At 29.6% G+C, this 21,775-nt stretch overlaps 2 protein-coding genes across 2 annotated transcripts; one reads left to right on the forward strand and one right to left on the reverse strand.

Annotated features, from left to right (window-relative positions):
* Positions 1–8,254: 8,254 nt before the first annotated feature.
* On the reverse strand, positions 8,255–8,830 carry LOC113399106 (uncharacterized). The gene has a single exon (XM_026638145.2). It carries the CDS (start codon positions 8,828–8,830, stop codon positions 8,255–8,257), a length of 576 nt encoding a protein of 191 aa, XP_026493930.2.
* Positions 8,831–10,185: 1,355 nt separating this feature from the next.
* On the forward strand, positions 10,186–12,288 carry LOC113399105 (uncharacterized). The gene is made up of 3 exons (XM_026638144.2): positions 10,186–10,335; positions 10,697–10,965; positions 11,879–12,288. Exons 1-3 carry the CDS (start codon positions 10,215–10,217, stop codon positions 12,260–12,262), a joined length of 774 nt encoding a protein of 257 aa, XP_026493929.2. The 5' UTR covers positions 10,186–10,214; the 3' UTR covers positions 12,263–12,288.
* Positions 12,289–21,775: the final 9,487 nt, after the last annotated feature.

The following is a 21,775-nucleotide window of genomic DNA, read 5'->3' on the forward strand; positions in this document are numbered from 1 at the left end:
TGATAAGTAGTCGCGTGTGATCATCAGTAAGAGTATGTCGCCTCGGGAAAAGCTCGAATCCAATAAACGCTATAAATAACAACATCGTGGTGAACTCCACGGATCCTATAACAGCTAATATTATCTGTTCATACATAACAATAATAAAAAATAAATAATTATAACGATAACCGTACATCATGTTTATTAGTTCCGATAAATTACACGAACTATGGAACTTGATCGATTCTAATGTGCTGTTGTATATTTATTATAATTAGGTTCGTCTCGTGTGGCGCGCCCATCAAATGCTTAAACTGTTTATTAAGAACTAATAATATTTGCATAATCGTATTCTATAACGTCCTCTATGAAATTTAATATTTATCGACGAATACTTATAAGAATCAGTTCGATATAAAGACTTTTTTATAGAAATACCTAATGTGTAAATGGCATTAATTTCAATCAATAACGTTATGATTTATATTCATTATCCAATAGGCCATTATGATTAAAGATTTTTATGAGATTTTTATAGCTGAGAATTTTCAGAGAAGTATCGTTGCGTTTTAATTACCTAATATATTGATATATCTCTGGACAGCTGTTTTTTTTAAGGTAATTTAAAAAATATAATGTGTTTTCTATATATCCTTCGAATATCGATCGCCAATCGTATTTAAAAGCGAATTGTAGAGAGTTATTTATTGTGTAATTTGCATTTTACGACTACAAATAATCTATACAGAATGAAAAATTGGACATAGGTATATATACAATAAAATCCGCCTTTAAATATACTCTAGAATGAACATTATTCATTTACGCTAAACTAGTTGCCATAGAGTCAATATTCATAGACAGTAACACTCCACGGGGTAACCCATTGAATTTAAAATTTCCAAATACCCATTCTTAGCGGTGTCTTACATTATAAAGTATACCTATGTGCCAAATTTCGGCTCTTTAGACTCAGTTGTTAAGGCTGTGTGTTGTCAGTCAGTCAGGACGAAAGATTTTATTTATGCATGATATCGATTAATTTAATCGATTCTTTTATTTACTAATATAGCAAATTTGTTAATTTCATTTCTAACGGCTACGAAAAAAACTAAAATTTAGATTTGATTTATTGATAACAATATAACAATATTAATATAAAAACTGAGCATGGTCGTTTCGATAATCATTAAATATTTATTGTACAATCCAAACATTCGTAAAATATTTTAATTTTTATAATCAAGCAGTTTATTCTTCGAAGATGACGTTAAAACGATTTTTTTATGTTAAAGATGGATTGAATACTTTTGATACGCGATGATAATGTGATTTTTACTGTAGGCTCCCACTAACTGCATTGGATATGGCATAAATGTATGAAATAACAAGTGCTCACTCTATTCATTCACTCTCAATCTGATGAGCCGGTAGATTCGACAGGATAACCGGACCCGATTCCGGGACGGGAGTACAAGCCCTAATAACTTCCAAACTGATGAGACCATCCTAATGTTATCATTACCATATACTATTTTACTAACAGAATAGTTCAATAACTTTTTGTCGTCCCGAACTGTGATTTGAGGCACCTTACATCCCGTTATTAGCTACGTAGTGACGGTGTTAGAAGTGGCTAGTGTTGGTGGTATATTTGTTACGATGCCAGTCTTAATTGGGGAAGGTGACGATTATTATCATTCGAGTCATATTATCATTTATCTTCAAAAAAATGTATGAAATAAACTGAAATGAAATAATTCCCATTTGTACTCATACTATAAAGCAAGCGAACAAAATCTGGAACAAAATAAGTGATAGCTTCATTTTAAAAGAATATCTTTGTTATTCAGCAATATTAAAATTATTTATAAAGAATTCTTATTATAAATAAATGTGAACACCTACTCTAAAGTTGGACTCCCATGCGGTATGGATATGTAATTGATGCTATTCCGTTTAATTATTATCTATCGATAAAAATAGAGAACAAAATTCTAAATAGCATAAACTACAAGCAAACTAATTAATAATCATTCGACAAAAACAGGAAACTTAAAAGACTTTTTTAAATACTTAAATATTAAAATACACTAGAATATAAGCGAGATATTGAACAGTTATGTCAAACAAGCGTCGTAATCGCCAACTAGTCGTAAGTTCGTGCAAAAACTGCAAAAAGCCACAAAGGTTATACGCGTGTAAATCACAATAAAAGTCTCGAGAGACGCCTGAGAGGCCGCGGAGGCTGGAGACGAATTATGATTGCCGCGGGATGGCCGTAAACTACGCTACGTTGTATGCACTGCAATGCTACATAGGGATATATGCGATTTGCTAATTTAAAATTTCATCCTCTTAAACTTTGTATTCATAGAAAATATTTTCCATAAGATATTCCGTAATATCGAAAATTACCCGAATAAGTATACGTCCAAATATTGATAGGTAAGGACATTACACAATTTCTTATTGAAACGATTCTATTTACTGCTCTTCGAAATAGTTTTTATAGTTGAACTTCTGACATCAAGATTTGTTATACTTATTTTAGCCATATTTTTGACCACTGATGTTGATAAGTATGACAAATAAATGACAAAACATTTTTTAAAAGCTACTAAGAGTAAGACATTCGTCTTACTTGACATAAATCATTTAGATAAGCAATTATTAATAATTGTGCTATAGCACAATAATTAATATACAATTATGTTTATCCAGTAATGCAGAACAGGTAACAATTAATAACGTGTAACATTTTCAAAATAACGCATGAACCACTAGAACATTTTTTCCCTAAAGCTTTATGTATATATGGCATAATATATTATTAAGAAATGAGTTAATTACTTATGAATTTTAATCAGTGGCTAATAATGATTTCATTTTGAAATGTCAAAGTTTAGAAGTGAATACAATTATTATTTTTAGGTATAAAAAAATTTATATATTGATATAATATTATTATTATGTTTTCTCTTCAAATTCCCATAACAGTGGTCCCACTGTTCATTTTAATGCTAGTAATATGTAATATTGGAAATTCAATATGTCCATATTAGAGCGGAAGTTACGCATAACCAATTGCACGAACCTTAGATACGTCTATAATATATTGATATGTTTTAAATTCCATATTTATAGATTGGGATTAAACATAAATGTGTTTTAATTTCCTCCATTTTAAATAAACATCATTTTTTTCCATTCACATAACAATCATCTTAAATCGGGTAATAAAATAGCGAATGAGTTTTTCAATAAATGTGGTGAGCCTACAGCTAGGGCGTGGGGGGTGCGAGGTGTCCGGCGCGCGCGCAGCGTGCGATAAAGCAGGGCGCCGCGGGGTCCCTGGACCTCCAGCATGGCGGAACTGCCGGCTGAATTGTGTGGACATGGGCCAATCATTTAATTTTTAAATAATTAAAAAGAAATATAATAATACAATGTAATATTTTTGATAGAATAACCTAATGTGATTGGCTTATCATAAAGTAAAAACATAATTAGATTATTCTATAATACATATTTGTCTTACAATAGATTTTAATTAACAAGCCTTAGATAGCCTATAAGCTACTTTCCTACATCTATTGTCATCTGATAACAAATGTTCATCTCATGTTCTATATTTTTATAATAAATTATAGTTGTTTTAAGATTTGAAATATGTATACTATGTATGTACTGAGAATGTATACAAATCCAGTAAATTAATTTTATCTACTTCTTATTTTCGTATCGTAACGTTTTGAAACTTTGCAAATATTTCTTAATAGCTATACCCGCCCTGATTGCCCGCGTGGAATCCAGTTTGTGACGGAAATCCAATAAATTACATAATATAACCGATATATCATATGCAAGCTTAGCTTCTTGAAGGGTAAAAATGTACCCAATATGCTTCCTTGGGGTATAAGCTCGCTCCGTACCAAAATTCATCAAAATCGTTTCAGTAGTTTAGCTGTAACAGTATAACAGACTCATAGACAAACAGACAGACAGAGTTTAGCATCAATAAAATATTAAGTAAGATTACTGCGGGGTTTTTATAGAATTCTATTATTTATAATGAGAGAAGCCTTGTTTTAAACATTGTTCAATTCGTATTAAGTACATTTTAATTTTACAAATTGGGGCCGCCATATAGGCTGCCTATAAAGGCCCCTTAAAAAAACTAGAATAAAAAAAAATACAAATTAGGAATAAATTTAAAGTAACTTAATTTATATCCATGTCCTTTATATTCCATCGTCAGATCATGGTCGACTGCACCGTGTAAATAATAATTAATTTTATTGTAAATGCTTATATTTTATTGCGGGATTTGTCAACAGAGTGCGCGATGTATTTTGTAGCCTGAGATATTTATTGTTAGTTTCTTAATGTAAAGTCTAAGTGAATATATGCCCGTACGCACGGTAACTAGCTGTATCATTAGTCTAGTATATAATATACAACTAATACTAACGGTTTCCTAAGAAGCGATATCTTATATAAAATAATTATATATCAACTAAACTTTATGAGTTTGGAATTTGAACTATGTTTAATACATTTCCTTGTATTTGAGTGTTAAACATAAGTAAAGACTTATTTAAAATTATATTGCGAGAGCAATATACAATACAGACGACTTAACAAATATTGCCTAATGTATTGTATTTATATATTTTAAAAAAATATTTTTTTGCAAGATTGTAATCGAAAATAATTTTCGATTTGTGATTTTTTTTAAAACGAATAATTATTTTTGTAGTCTGCTTACCTAAATTCTAAAATATTTTTAATCGAGACGTAATGCCTAAACTGAAATTGGACAAGCAAATATAAGTTTTAATCTGATTATTTCATGTTTATTATCAATTTAGTGCTCGATGGCGCAGGACGTGCTGTAATCGTTTTATTCATAGATAAAGTAATCTATCTATATACTATAAGTAATAATATAAACATATCCCGTACAATTCTTCGCTGCATTCTAGCTAAGTAAAAATATACCTCAGCATTTTCAACAGTTACTCAGGCTGCAAGAGAACATGCGCCGCATCCGTTTTGCTAAATCATCACAAACATTTGTTTTATTCTAACGAATGAAAAACAGTACCTCGAACATGTATCTTTGTTGTTGTTTCTAGTGTTTGGGATTGATGGCAGGGGTTCGGTTTCGTTTAAGTTTACATACCGTTTACACTAAAATAAGTTAATCGAAATTGCAGTACCTCCAAATCGTACTAGTAATTATATTCTCGACATTCACATTCACCTTACGTGGTATTAGGCTATTACCCGTAACACCCAAATCGATCGCGTCCAATAATGTATTCAGTCACTTTACGACGTGATTTGCGTCAGATTCAATTTAGTTGAAAATCATTTCATCGTAAACCTTTGACCTAAAGGTCATTTCGTTTCCATTTGTGTCGTATTAACGTGCATAAAAGATAATCATAATAAACGGTGTAATTACATATGTTTTAACGATTTTGATTTCCATGTAGGTACACTTTACGAGTATCCGCAACATTTATCTTTTTTACGTGTTTTCTACATATATCTGCATTCCTGTGCATTTGTATGTCTTAAGTAAGTGTGTAAGGATGTATGAAGCTCATGAAAAAATATCCTCGTTTTTATTAAATAAGCAGTTTTCTATTTTGCCATAATAGATCAATATTCCAAAAATAAAAATCTATACTCTCGACACTTTAAGCTGGTCTAAAAGCCGAGATTCTAAAAACTTATTGCGTTCTTCTATAAAAAAACTCCTATTAGCAACCTCTATGTCAGAAAGTTGGGTATATTACAATAAGAGACTCGGCAAGTAAGGCGTTGTCTTTACACCGGATCTTTCTTCAGTCGTGACGGATTGTCGTCTCATCGGAACATGGGAATATGAGACCTGAATAAAGGATACACCTGTTTTACAAAACAGGCTGAAACAGCTGATGGCGCAAATTCGCTCAGAAGGAAATTATTTTATAAATAGATAAAAAATATAAATGTGACTTTTGTTACTGCTAGTTGGTAGTGGGTATCTAATTATTTATTCAAATTAAAATATAGGTAGTATTAGTAATTTAATGTACTTAAAATGTAAAGAAAAAAGTAATAACTATACAAAGATTAAACGTGTATAGACTAATAAATTTTACTAATATTTCTTCAAAGTGTGTTTTGTAAAACAGAACTGAATCAATTATAAACAAATAAGTTACCAACGTGAAGATGCGCATTAAACATTTGTTTTTTACTTTGTTTTGGTAAACACTTATAAGACTACTGCTGGTTCCCAATGAACAACATGTAACAAATCATCGCCGACCGACATGTGGTGTGTATGAGCCCTTATCTACACCACCGACGACGTCGTCGGAGGCATTTTGTTATCTTTAACGTAATCAATAGTTTAAATAACAAGGATTTTCAACTCAACGTTGGCATTTAAAATTAACGTACTGGAAAAATTAAAAAGAACAGCTATTTAAATTAAAAATTTACTGAAAAACAAGTAGTTGAAGGAAAATCGTATAAAAAAGTTTGCTTAGTTTATTTTCATACTTACATAAAAGTATTATAAACAAAACTTCTATATAGCGTTGAAACGATTTCATTGCTAACAGATGTTTAATTTCAAATAATATTCCGTGTAAATCGCTAAACATTACAGAAATTATTTAAAAAGAACGATGCGGCTATGCGTTAATATGTTTTAACGAAGTACGTTTGTGCCGGGCTGTAAACAGTAGATCTTGCCCGATGACAGATCCACCACAGAACCCCTCATTACCCGCTTCTACTTAGCCAACCAAAATATCATAAAAACTGTAACAATCCACTCAAAAACATACTCTAAAAGAAAGACATTGAGGACCAATTTTGTTGAAAAAGTAAGTAGAGCGATTCTCGAGTGGTAGATACAATAGCATCTTTAAAACGAAGATACAGCTATTATTGGGTGTTAGCGTGAATATTTGACAGTTTGAAAACGTTTACAGATTATAGGTATATGGCGGGGCAATCTGGCTTCCTGCTTTTAATGTAAACACTGTTTTGCTGCGATTTCAGTGGAAATTAATCGGTATTTTACATAACGGGCGGGATTTTATAACCATCGATTATTTAGTGCACATTAAATATAAGCAGCCGTCATACGATTTTTATGCTTGTTAGTATAATATGCGGTAACATGAATATTTGGCGCTGATCCTTACAAATTATACATTATTTATAAGTTTACAACAATTTATTTATATTGGGGTTAATCTCTACAGTTTTTCAGTTATATATTCATTGATGTACGCATCCGTTAAAGACGATTTACAATGAACATAAACCTTGTGTCGGTAGATAAGTAATGAGCGTACAGAATATCATGTAAAAAGTTGAATTAATATTATTTTAATAGAAATGCATCAAAAATGAAACTAATTTAAATGTGTTATAATTGTAACAATGAGATGTTCCTGAAAGAACAATCTATTTCACTGGAATTATTTTGGTCATGTAGGTGCTGATAATAATTAATTCTTCGCCTTGATATTTAATAATATTTAATGAATTAAAAAATAGTTACTGTTTAAATCTTGACCGCGTGGAATGATAGCAAGAATGCTAGCAGCATTTCCCCGTTGTATCGCAAATTTGTATATATTTAAGCACTTAATGTTATCAATTCGTATGTTAATAAATTTATATTTAATACCCTTAATGATATTTAATGATCGATTTTTATGAATCGTAAAATAAAGTGACACTTCTTTAAAATAAAAAATAAACCAAACAACAACCAACCCCCTAAAACGACGAACGAGTAAAGCCGCGGGCGACAGCTAGTTAAATTATATATGTACTTCATTTCGCATCTGTAATATTAGTAAAGATTCCGACAGTGTGTTCAGCTTGCGGCTACGCTTAGTATATTATCAATTCACTCTCTACTATCAAAATTTTTATTGAAATAGTATTATTTACTTAATATTTCTTTTTACAATTTTATAGTTAAACTTTTAAATCCACTACTTAAATTGAAAAAAAAATTGAGTAAATGCAAATGGTCAATAATGAATTACATATAATTGTATACTATATATACAATTATATGTATAAATGGAATATAAAAAATGTAGTATAGTAAATAACTTTATTAATTTTATTTAAAACCGATGTTAAATACCAAGATTTTATATTCGCTTATATCCGTTAAAATAAAAAATGAAAACCTTGTATGTCTTATTTAAAACTATGTCAAAGGTTATTTCAATTGTAATTACATTTTTCGCCCTTTACTCCATTTAGCGTAGCCCTCGCAAAGATGCAACAACGCAGAAAACATTTCCTCGGGAGGGACATCTACATCTTGTAAGCCTCTTTTTGCTCTCCTCCGGCGTCCGTATGAACTAAAAGTGGTTTGAGGCCTCTTGATACCTGCGTTAACGAACAATGTCGGTGTCGGAGTTGTAACTATTGTATTCTGTTTTGATTTCACAGCTTGCACAATAAGACATAATAAATATCCACCAAACGCAAGAAAGGCTAATGTTGTAACTGATATTGAGAAAATGTTACTTATTTTTCCGTATCCGCCTTTTTTGTATATCCCTTCATACTCCATCCTTTTAATAAGCGGTGCTTTAAAAGCCATCGCTTGGGCGCCAAAGTTTTCTATATTCGCTGGTGTTGTGACCGTCACATTATCGTATTCGGTGGAAAAATCTTTTAACGAATTCTTTAATTGTAACAGTTTGTCTATAGTCAACTCATTAAGATATTGAACTTCTTCTGTGGTTATATCCATAGTAATATTTCGACACAGTATTAATATTATGAAAACATAACATAGCATTGTTGCTCACAGGTTGATCTACGTGACACTGGTCCCTGCATAGTTAAGAAGTTATCACGACGGCGTGAAAGAAAGATTATTGCGGTCTACTAAGCGCAACAGTCAAGTAGCGGCCATATAAACTTGTCAATTATTGAGAAAAAAGTAGACGTGTAAGTATATCTATGTATTTATTAATTACTTGCTACGTGAACGCTTTTTAATCGACTTCAAAAAAAGGAAGTTGTACGTTCGACATTTATGTATGTAACATTGTTAAAATTGAATTATATTTGAGTATGATGATCCATTTATGCTTCCAAGCGCGTGTGCTTAATTAATTTTTTTTTAATATTGGAGTTCAAATATTTTTAAAAGTCTATTGTTCTTTTGTTTTTTCTCTCTTTGTCGTCAATAAGTATGTAAGAATCAAACCATATACATGGTGATGTGAATGTATTAAAGATTATAAAATCTAACTTGAGTTCTATGGTATTATCATTTTTTTACAATAAATAAAATCACATTTCCGTCTTATGTCTTCCGTTTACGTGTTCTAAAATATGCAGTTTTAAATATTGTTCATAATTTGTTACGAAAGGTTTAAATGTATTAAATCTTGATATTACACTACAATATATCATAATGAAGCCAACATACTTTAAGAGCAGTAGTATGGTTTATACTGACAAAATCTTAAAACATCCCTACATTAAACATATGAATGAGTGAATTGGAAGTCTAAAATACCTACAGAAAAGTCCACGGCGGAATACATCTATCTTTTTAAAATTTAATGTAAAAATTTACACGTTGAGAAAAGAAAGTAAAGAAAATAACTCATTCTTTTCAATGTTCAATTTATTAATAGACAAAATTATATTATATACTTAAAGTCATTTCATACCCTACAGAACTCAGGAATAATGTAAGTACATAGCTTTCTAACAGTGACTTTTTTTTAGAATTGGTTCATAAGTTTCGGAGGTTACACCCTACATACTAACAAAAACTAATTTTCCTTTTTATAAAATGAGTATACATAAGGATGTACTTAAAATTACAAAACCATTCGATTCATACATATATATTAATATTATATAGAATTTCATGACACGCACTGACATCTATCGGAACTTTTTGGAAACTTTACGTAGAGGTATATTTCTTATTAGTTTTACATATAAACGTGTATAATAAGACGCGTATAAGTAAATCAGATTTTTTGTTAATAAATAGTGTACATTAACTTATATGAACAGCCTATATTGTGTAAAAATAATGAGACAACTTTTTACGCTCTACTGCGATGATTGCGCTTGCGCAGCCATCACATGGAGAACCGAAGCATAGCTTAGAACCGACAGTTACATACTCTCTTTGTAGTGTCGTTTGCGATCTCAAGATGGCGTCACTTGTTATTTGTTTTCTTATGATTCAAATCGTAGCAGGAAATGAAGAACATAGAAGTGATAGTATTTTACATCACTTGAATACTGGAATAAAATTTGCTAAGGATTTTTTGGGTATGTTTCAATCATTGATACAATTTATTCCTACGTTTTAGAATAAAAAACTATATTTTTATGTTGTTTCCGTTTTTTGTATTATAAAATGATACTAAAAAATATATTATATATATTAGTATTTTTATTATAATTTATTTAATTAGCAGTTGTATCAAAATTTCTGATACTTATTACAAATGTTTTCTTACTGCGGAATAAACTCAAGCGAGGCCAACATTTCAACGCGCAAGGTACCCTTTGAGGTACCTTTCAAGGTATACCATATACTGAGCCACCGCGGTTTCATAAAAATCATTCAGTATCATTATACATAAATTATAGAATATTTATTATACATAAATTTATATATTTCTTTCAGGATCCGAATCAGTTGCACTCAAAGTTGCTGATTTTGTTGTTCGTGCCTTTCAACCTAATATATCCTTAAACAATAAGCGCCCAAAACCTGACAATTCCAATGAATATAATAATAATGAAAATTATTCAGAAGAAAATAAACATAGTTACAATACAAATGAGGTTCCTTATTCGATGTCACCATTGCGTCATTTGGTACGATTGCTGGGTCTTCAGCCGAAACAAATCAGTGCAGTCGCCGTCAACGCACTCATATTTGTCGCTCAAATGGTAATGACGTTTTTCTATTGTATTTTACATAAACGAAAACAGATTCAAAAACAGTAAGCGTAATTATGTTGGAATTAAAAATAAGAAAATTAACAATATTTATTTTTAAATCTATTTAGGTATATGGTATACTTTTATTTAAAATTGAATGCCCTTTTATTTTGTTACAAGTTTTATATGAACTATTTTAATATCACAATTAACTAAAAAATATATCATAAATACTTATTAAGATAGTTTCATAGACTTATTAAAAAAAAATAAAAATAAATGTTTAGGTATGGTACAGCATTTACTTATACAATTTACCGTTTTCATGATTTGAAATATAGTATATATATTCACTTACGAAAGCGGGCCCTTCTAAGGTAAACAAGACGTAAAACTTAATAACAAAGTAATCATATAATCTAATGTTAATAATATTTACATCTTGTAGCACGGGTCACTCCAATCTCAATACTAATGAACGGTGATAAAATGAATTAGCCTTAGGGAGTGAATAGATTTATAATATCATGGTATCAAGCAAGGCAAACTTAATACTTGGTTAAACCTAAAATATTCCCATGAATTTATTGTAATGTATTATATTTTATATGATGTACCTACTATTTTTTTATAAGCAAAGGTTGTATTTAAATTATTAATATCTTATTTTTAACAACAAAAAGTTTATAATTTATTTTTCGCTTATAATATTTATTGAGCAGTATCAAGACTGCTTTAATGTATCAATATAAATGCAATATACACCAAAGTTAGATTGAATAATATGAAAAGTCTTATGTCACTCGTGCTAACTGTTTTTCGGATATTTCTGCTTGTATTCACTGATACATAACTTCAAATTTATTGAATAATATGTTTAAAACAAAAAGAGTAAATAAATGATAAACATTTATCTTTTCAGATCACAACGTTCTTGGCAGGACCTAGACGTACTAACAAACCATACCGATCTGATGATTTTACGCAATGGATTCTTAATAAAAATTCAAGAAAACTTCAAGATCTTTTAGCGACAGCTAGAAATGATTCTCTACCAAATTTGATAGACGATCTTATTCTGGAACAGGAATCTAAAGAAGAAACTAGTTGTATTCGACTTTTTGTTTGTAAAATAACACCATTTATAAATAAAATGCAAGAGGCGGTTTTTGGTGAGAAAAAAGATGATTTTGATAAAACGCACGGTGCATCATTTTTGTATAGACATCTACCCACAAACGACGAATTTCTTGCTAAAAGTGAAATATGTGAGGAAAAACACAAAGATTGTAAACTATATGAGTAACTCTATTTATCCACCCGTTTGTATTTCATCTTTATGTACGGAACTAACAAATTGTTAAACAAATTGTAAAATACTTGCTTATTTATAAAAATTGTTTAGGGAACGTTTAGTGAAACAGTGATTTCTCTCTTTCTATCATCCTAGATTTAAAAATCGAATTTTATAGTTAAAATCTCACATAAAACAAGAGGCATGAGCGCGCAAAACATTATAATAAACCAAAAAATAAAGAGAAATAGAAAATCAAAAACGACGCTATTTCCCGGTAGTACAAAACAACGAATCTTCTTGTAATAAAAATATTAAGGTAATTCCTTAATTTAACATTTTTAAAGTGATTAATAAATTATCAATAACTACGCGCTACCAGAGATTTGTACTCGTTTTTGTTATTGAATTCTTTTGTTACTTTACTTCATAATGTTGAACGCACTTCATCTGACTTCATCCATGAGGTTAAAGCTTTTAACAAACTTTGATAAATTATTGTTATAAAAATAATTTATCAAATGCTTATTTATAACAAAAAGTATTTTTTCGTACTTATTGCAAATTCAAATAAATAATAATTTGAAATATTTTATTTATCACATTTTATACTGGTGGAATCTATTTTTATCTTTATACGCTGTTATTATATAGTCTGTGTTGTATTTTTTTTTAAATTCATAAACAGATACTTACATCCTTTTTGAATAGGTATTTTATTAACACTATGATAAGTAAATATACTCGAGTTCTTTTTATGCATTTTATTATGTGATAACAAATATTATTATTGCACATTACACAACATCTGAGTCGACGATGTCAATAACCTCTAGCAGAAACGATTTTTATACCAGCTTATTTTTGTTTAATTAAACATTATGTAATGTGTCTGTGGCGAGAGACTGCATGGCGTAGAGAGCATGTCGCTAGGATCTGTGAAAGTCAAAACTTCGTAAAAAGTTATATAATAAAAAAATTAAAAATTGCTTTTGACACTACTGTCGTAAGCCTACAATAATAATGACAAATAATTATAGAAATAAATACCAAATCATCGACATTTTCAAAACAAGCAATGAACTCTTAAATAAAGTGTTATAAACACAAATATACAGAAATTATATCTGTTATGCCCATTACTTGATTATAAGTAGAACTTACCTACCTAGGTAATTATCAATTGATCAGTATTTAAATTTGAGAAAACCATAAATAAATTTGCATGTTTAGAACCTCCATTTTTTCTACTAGTGTTTCCAATATTTTTATTAATCAAACTATTATATCTATAAAACATATAGAAAAGGGTTACAGTACTAATTTTTCTATCTATTTATATATAGATATAAAGTAAAAGAACCTACATCATTTGTAATATTAAAATAAAAAAATATTGGCTTTTTTAACAATCAACTACAAAAACAACAACTATGTATTAAATAATATCACACCATAGATATCTCATTTACCTAATGTTTGCTTACTTTTAAAAGTGCAAATTAACTAATGTCAATAATTTAAGAGTTATATAATAATCGGTGATGTAATAATTAGATAATGGTAGATCGATGACCGAGTGGGTGAATGGTGTTACATAAGGAGAATTTAAGTAGGTGCAAGAAGAAAGGCCATCGGTCGCCGATGAAAAGCTTAAAGCCAAAACTTCGTGCTGAAGTGTGTAAACTCAGAGATACGTTTGTAGTCCCACAAAATATATGCACATAATTTTTATTGTATTTTACTTATATTGATGTTATTAAGTTTAAAAACATATATAAATTTTGAATCAACATACTATGTCCTTTATATAAAAACGTTGAGGAAAAATCAACATTCGTCACAGTCACTAGATATTTATAGACATGTTTTCTCATAATTTTGAATAGCAATAGTTTAAACCATATGCAATATCTATTTCACCAAAATAATTAGGTACATATACCTACAATCTACGTTATGTAGATATACGTAATTAGGTAGCCAGTCAAAAGTGTAGCTAATCTTCAAATGCATTTAAATAATACTCGTATGAAAAGGCGCACAACAAATGAAGTAAATGCAAGACGAAGTCTCATCACGATAATTTCTTCTATTAAATTTCACTTTAATTTGACCCACAAGTAAAATATAATAAACGGATAAATATAGGCATTTCGTGCTGCCAATGTGCGCCAGAGAAAGTGGTGGTCACACGGCCAAGTAAAAAGTAGACGAATTTTGTTTAAAACAAAAATACAAGCGCCAAATGCGGACATTCGCCTGAATTACCAAGAGTCAAACTCTTTAATTTTAACAAGAAAAAAATATATTTTATATAATGTAAATATATAACGACTTATAATTATTGAATGTCTGTATTAGGTAATGGTCATTTTCAGCAAGACATATGTATTTTTAATTCTTTTTATATAAGTAAATTATGAATTGGAACATTTATAAATAAAGACTTTTTGTGAAAGTATTCATTCAAATATTTTATTGATGATAAATCTAACTACTACAGGAAGTTTCCTTAACTGCTATATTTTTGGTCGGTGGGTAAAAGGTAGGCTTTAATAATACAATAACTAAAAATGATATCTGAAAATCCATTGAAAACTATGAATTTGTCATGTACGAGTATGATTCTAATCATAAATAAACACGCTTCTTGATATCTCAAATGAAAATTTAGATGCAGTACGTAGGTTCTCAAATAAAACATAACATTTTACAACCGATTAAAAGTTTTATCTAAGTAAATATACAAATACAACCATTACTAGCGACCTGTTACTTTTTCAACAACAACCAAATTCATTTCAATTATTTATTTATATTATATGATATTAAAGAATTGCCTTCGAGTTTTGTGTTAAAGTATTTAAATTTTAAATAAAATACAATAATGTACGCTAATTCTAAGCCGATTAAATTACTCGAATTATCAAGAGTTTAATTTATTGTGACAGTACCCTACGTCTAAAGCTCTACAAAATATTTAAATTGTAGGAACTATATACTGTAACTATATACTCTATAATCCTATAACTATACCTATACTATATGTGTTGTGTACACTTTAGGGTGCACGATACAGATTATTTTTCATAATCAACCCACCAATATTGCATCCCATTAATAAAACGCAGCTATTTAACCGCTTTGGGTTATTTGACTCTTCTTATTAATAGGTAAAATATATGAAACGAAGTGTGTCATTTGTGAAAATAGAAGAAAACAATTGTTATGCTATTTCCTAGTATTTTCTCTTCACATGAAATGGTAATTTAAAATCATAAGGTATTGTTGTTTTGTACCTACGAATGATCTGTCCTGGTTCACATTTAGATCAAACTTCACTTTCTATGCAATATTACAGAGGTATTTGTTTATCAACTGCCTCGCTTGTTTAGTAGCTGGCTATCTTATAAACCTGACGTCGGGCCAGTCGAGAAATTCTCAGTAGGTCTGGAGTCTGGAAGTTAGGAATATTAGCACAATCAGCCGTTGGTCCTGCACCTGAAATCCTTTAGATTAGATCTAATTTAGCATATCATCAGATTACTGTAGTAATCTAATACATTTTTCCTCACCAAAGTGAGTTTAAAAGGGAAACAACCATGTTTCCTTATATACTTTTATTTTAAAATATTTTCGTAGTTTTTGGGAAGTTGGGAGCACGTCATCACAATTATCAAAACCTTAAATATTACAATTTATGTTAAAGTTGTCACTAAAATATCGTTTGGATTAAAGGTTTCACTAATTATATTAATGTGTAGGTTAAATTATCTAGTTATCTTTCCGGTCGCGTCGGATTAATGTTCTATCGGATTATGCACTACTGCACCTGTGTTTGCGCACACACGTACATATTCTAATATTTCCTGCGCAGTTAGTTAGTCCTTTAGATACTAGACTACTAGACTACATAAATTCATGCTACATACTCTAAAACGTAAAGTAAATATGGAAAAATTTAGGCAATTAATTGTTTACTTAACGTAAATATAACTTACCACTTAGGTAGTACAAGTCTATTACTGTGGAACTTGTCTGAAATCAGTTTAAAAATTTAAATATTAATGCAAGATAATTACCAGAATATAGTGCACTTTTACTTTGATCTTTAATTCAAATAGTAATAGAAAGTTTTGCGAAGGTAACAAAAATAATTTAAGCTGATGACAAGTATTTGTTTGCGATATAATAACACTAGCTACCGATTTCGGTTTCACGTATGTACAATATACAACTTTTAGATTGAAGAACAGACATAAAAAGAAAAACTCTTGTTTGTTCCAGCTAGGAAAGTTGAAATTATCGACTTTTCCCTACAGAAATATGCATGTTTTATATAAACCTTCCACTGAAATCACTCTTTTGATGAAAGCCGCATTAAAATCGTACAGACTGCGACTTTGTTTTATATTATGTAGAGATGATATTGTATGTTACTATATAAACTTACGATGCTCGTGATGATTTATTCTTCTGATTATCACTGACTGGCTGAACTTGCGGTATTAGCCGCGCGAAATTTATAAAACTACCTATAGCACACAAACAGTCATCCATATTTTACCCACTCGAGGGGTGAATTAAAAACGTAGCCAAATTGCATCTAAGTCGGCTCGCGGGAAGAGGTAACAGACAGAGTTACTTTCACATTTATAATATTAGTATTGCTAATTAAATAATTTTTGAAGGATTCATTAACCTTTAAGAATATTCATATCTACCTCATAGTAAGTATTTTGAATATTATAGTGAACTCAAGACATACAGTAGCTGACTTTTATTGTATTTTAATCAAACAAATATCACAGTTACATGATTCAATTTAATTTTGGATCTATTAGTGAGATACCATGCCTGCGTTTTTAAAATATTGTTGTAGGTGTGATGATAAGGCGATGCGACTACGGTAATCGGAATGCGGCGTGTCCTTCTAGGTCAGCGGCCCGATAATAGACTGTCATTGACCAGTAAGAATGAAAGCCAACATTTCGCTGCCCTACTGCCCTACTGGGGCGGTTACTGTTGATAATGACTTATTTACATCCACTTTTTATTATCTATCAATAAATATTTTGTATATTTTTAGTACTTTTGTTAATTAAATTTAGCTTGTAGTTTCTTTTTCCAAGATGAATTTCAACGTGAATTATAATCGATGACATTTTAAAGTTTTATTATTAATTTTCAAGCTATTTTTCTTGCACACTATAAGGGCGCAGATTCCGGGATTATGCGTTAAAACCTGTGTCGGGTCTTTTTCAGAATGCACGAAATGCAAAGTCGCAATACAAAAACATTGTTTTAAGTAAAAAAACGAAAAACTCCGAATATTTATATATACCTATACATTTACTCATATTGTCAATTTTTTCCTTGAAAATCCTACATTGAGACTGTCAAGGTAAATAAACGTTGTTTTCAGCGTTTATTTCACCACGCCCTTTGCGGCTGCATAGAAATTGCTTAGTTATAATGAGAACTCGACACAATTTCAACAAGTTCCGCTTATTATAAATAAACTGTATTTTTATGTTTTCCTATTCATAAATGAGTTTATTATATTATTATTATATTTTATATCATTGTAGTATTACTTATATGTGATCAAAGCCATTTACAAAAATAGGAATACTTTAATTTTAGAAAGATTTATCGTTATATGTATTCATACGATTATTTTAAGGCTCAACAACGAATTGAAAGTGAAATAAGAAACTTACGTAAACATTTCGTTTAGTAAATTTACTTTTTTAATTGCAACGGGTTATTATTAACTCTAACTATTAAAATATTGTTTATGTAAGATATTATAAAACATTAATTAAATATTTACATTTTGTTTCAAAATTAATATGCGAAGATCGAAAATTATCGCACATTTATGCTAAATTTAGTATAAAAGTAATTGCAACTTATAGGTATAATTGTGTCGAAAAGTTTTTTTTTTTATAAAAAAAATATCACTTAAATTTTATTGATCTAGAATAAAGCATATTTTAATTTTTAGTATATTTTATACCAACCAAGTGTAGATAATAGTACATAGACAATTGTTATAAACTGTTTAAACGAAGTTTTTCTTATCAACCACTCCCTTCTCTATATCGGCGATACAGCTTGACCATTTGCTTCAGAGAAATGTAAGTCAAGCACACATTCCAAGTTTACAGTTACCCTCCGTCCTCTAAGACATGCAAATTGATAAATACACTCTCGCAGGTGTCGGTATAGAGGTGAAGTTACACATAAGTGTGAATTAGGGATAATTTAGAAATTTAGCTTTTCAGTGTGTTATTTTACACGGCGCAATACAGCTAGCTGAAAGCAAATAAGTACTTACTTACCGAATATTTTTTTATCAGTTTTACTCAATTCGTAAAACTAAATTATATTTTGTGTCAAGAACACATCAAAGTAATGATTTCATTTAAAATTGATAAGAAATGTAAAGAAAGGTGACAAAAATCGCGAAGCATAATTTTTTTTTCCTTTATTTAATACATACATATTTTACGTATTTTTATACAGAAAACCTTTCATCGAAGTTGAAGTAACGTGTTCGTATTTCCCCGAATAAGAAAGTTGCGTTGACTCACGCTTGTTGCGTATAATACTGAATCTTGGAGCATACTATCAACATCTCCATAAAATACAATATTCGACATTCCCAAAACAACGAAATTATTAATTCCTACTCGCAAAATTGTTAGACGTAGTAAGTCATACCCCTAGTATATTATCCTAAATGTTATAATTTTATAAGTTGTTTCTTGTCGATTTCGAAAGTTCATAATTATTGTAGTTTATCGATTGAGTAATTTGGCGTATAAGCCAAGGTAATGCAAATCTATTCACATATGGACAACGACTATATTTACAATACCTATCGTATTGTAAATATTTGAAAACAAACATTTTATACATTCAAAACACAAAAGTTAAACTTTTGTCAACATAATTTAGTTGTAAACCAATTCTCTGAAGTCTATTTGTTTTGGAATATATCAAATCATAAAAAATTTGCAATTCTGCTATCTAGTTTTCATCTCATTGTCTTTGATTAGACGTTAGAGATTACTATTAAGTATATTTAACAGTACCGCAAAAGGCTATTTACGAGTAGGTATCGTCTATGCGGGACTGCAAAGAACTGTTATAATAATTGCAGACCTATAAAGTAATTAAAAGTAAACCAATAACTTATATAAGGATATTAATAGATACTTACATCTTTTTGTTCAACAGTTACAATTTTTTTATGTAAATGAAATTAAAAAACTACTTAGGACCAGCTCTTACTCAGTTGTGAAGAAAAAAATTGTATGGAACTAGTGTACTTATTTGGTGGGAGAGCTTTGTGCAAGCCCTTCTGAGTACTTACCACCCCCTCATTAGATATTCTACAGCCAAACAGCAATACTCAGTATTGTTTTGTTCCGGTTTGAAAGGTGACTGAGCCAGTGTAACTACATGCACAGGGAACATAACATCTTAGTTCCCAAGGTTGGTGGCGCATTGGCGTTGTAAGTTGTAAGGAATGGTTAATCTTTTTACAGCGCCATTGTCTATGGGTGGTTGTGACCACTTCATATGTGGTGGCCCATTTGCTCGTCCGCTTCCTTATTTCATAAAAAAGAGAAACCTGCATGAGTTGGATTAACTTTCGATACATACCAATATACTAATCCTTAATTGATCAACATAGTGATATAAGTAATTTTTAACGAGATTCTAGAAGTATACTTACTTCTAGAATCTTGTTAAAAATTACTCATATAATCTTATTATATAAATTTACAGACCAAAGCAGTTACTTACCTATTATTTTTATTGAGTAAAGATGACTTAACCATATACATTATGGTAGATGGAAAACACTTCCTATCCCATAAAATTCTTTAGGTATGAAACAGGCTGTGTTCACCTTTTTCGCCTTATTCGTATAAGTCATCGAATTATTTCGTCATATCTTTACAAAGCAATATAAAAATAAGATATATTTTTGTGTTTTTATGAGTGACTCTGATAAAGCAATCCAAACGCAAAAGTTTATAGGAATATCTGCTTATTTTTATAAGTTAATCGTAAGAAAGTGAATATTTAAAAATAAACAAAGTCGAAATCACTTTTTAATTTAAAATTTATTTTAAAAAGTAAGTCGACACGAAATAATGGTCTGATTTCGTCCAAAATAATCTAAATTTCGACCTCACGGAGAGATAAAAGGTAAGAAACAGTTTACAAGTACAAATAACCTATGAAAATATTCGACAATCAATTTTAAGTGTTTATAAGTATTTAATATGAATTAACTTTTAAATATTATTCGGCACAGGTTAATACTTCGTAAGTATAACAGCAAAGCTTAGTATTGTGTTCTAGTTCCCAAGATTGACGAGAAAATTTAAGTCACAAAATGGGACATTGATAAAAATCTTACGGTTTTCTCTTTCATCCAAAGAATGAATGTAAACATACTGCGATAAATCTTGCAACTTCAAGGACGCGAGTGAAAGGGGGCAAATATTTTCCTCGACGGTCAACCAGAATCCGTTGGAAAGTACATACATTCATATTATTTAATCATACCATTAATTCTCGAAATTTATGCAATTCATTATTTTCTAAAGAAATAAAAAAAATAAAGCAGTTCATTCTATACTTAATTGTATGGACTAATATATTTAGCAGGTAATATCGAATGCTATCAAATTATCTATATTTAAAAAAGTAAATACAAGACGGTTTATAGGTAAATCTATTCACTTAAGAACGCAAATACTTAGATCTATAATGTCATCTTCTCCTCTGTTTGTCGACCGATTTTCTATTTCTTCTTTTGATTGCTATTAACGAAAAAATAACTAAAATAGGAGTAATAAAAAATGGTAAAATTCATATGTTTACTTAAATTTTTAATAACGATTATTAGCAAATATGCTTAAGGTATTTACTTCAGACAAATAAAAAAACTTTTTGTAAAAAATATTTATTGAAAAAACCAAAACAATAAGTAACATTCAGTGTATAAGCAATAGTTACTCGGAAAAAAGTAAACAAGCATCATAATAAATTCTAACGATCGAGCTCGAAAAGGTACTTACCGTAAACATCCGCAGTTTTGCTTATGGGTATAAGTAAAAAGTATAAGTAAAAAACCGTAATTGTGACCTTTATACCTGTAAATATAAATTGAATAAATATTGATTCGTAACACAAATCTTTAATAGATTAGTATAATAAATTTACTCTTACACAAGATTTATATTGCATCACAATATTATATGATTTACAATTTTAGGTATCCCATAGACAATTACCACCTTAATATTTTCATAACTATTCATTATTCGGACATATTCCTAAAAATAATCATCAATTACGTGACAATTTCGCAGTATTGCTTTATCTTTTTATACGGAAATACTCAACTTGAGTTAGAAGTTTTGATATTGGTTTTATAGAGCACCAAAATAAAAAAGTCAAATAAGCAGTAATTATTTGGAATATTTTGTGAAT

This window comes from Vanessa tameamea, chromosome 15 (assembly GCF_037043105.1).
Source record: "Vanessa tameamea isolate UH-Manoa-2023 chromosome 15, ilVanTame1 primary haplotype, whole genome shotgun sequence".
Lineage (NCBI taxonomy): Eukaryota > Metazoa > Arthropoda > Insecta > Lepidoptera > Nymphalidae > Vanessa > Vanessa tameamea.

Bases quoted from the DNA above. Each gene is read 5' to 3' on its own strand.
- LOC113399105 (XM_026638144.2), top strand. From the start codon at position 10,215: ATGGCGTCACTTGTTATTTGTTTTCTTATGATTCAAATCGTAGCAGGA. The intron at 10,336-10,696 runs GTATGTTTCAAT...TATTTCTTTCAG, and splicing joins ATTTGCTAAGGATTTTTTGG to GATCCGAATCAGTTGCACTC. The intron at 10,966-11,878 runs GTAATGACGTTT...TTATCTTTTCAG, and splicing joins TCATATTTGTCGCTCAAATG to ATCACAACGTTCTTGGCAGG.
- LOC113399106 (XM_026638145.2), bottom strand. From the start codon at position 8,830: ATGCTATGTTATGTTTTCATAATATTAATACTGTGTCGAAATATTACT.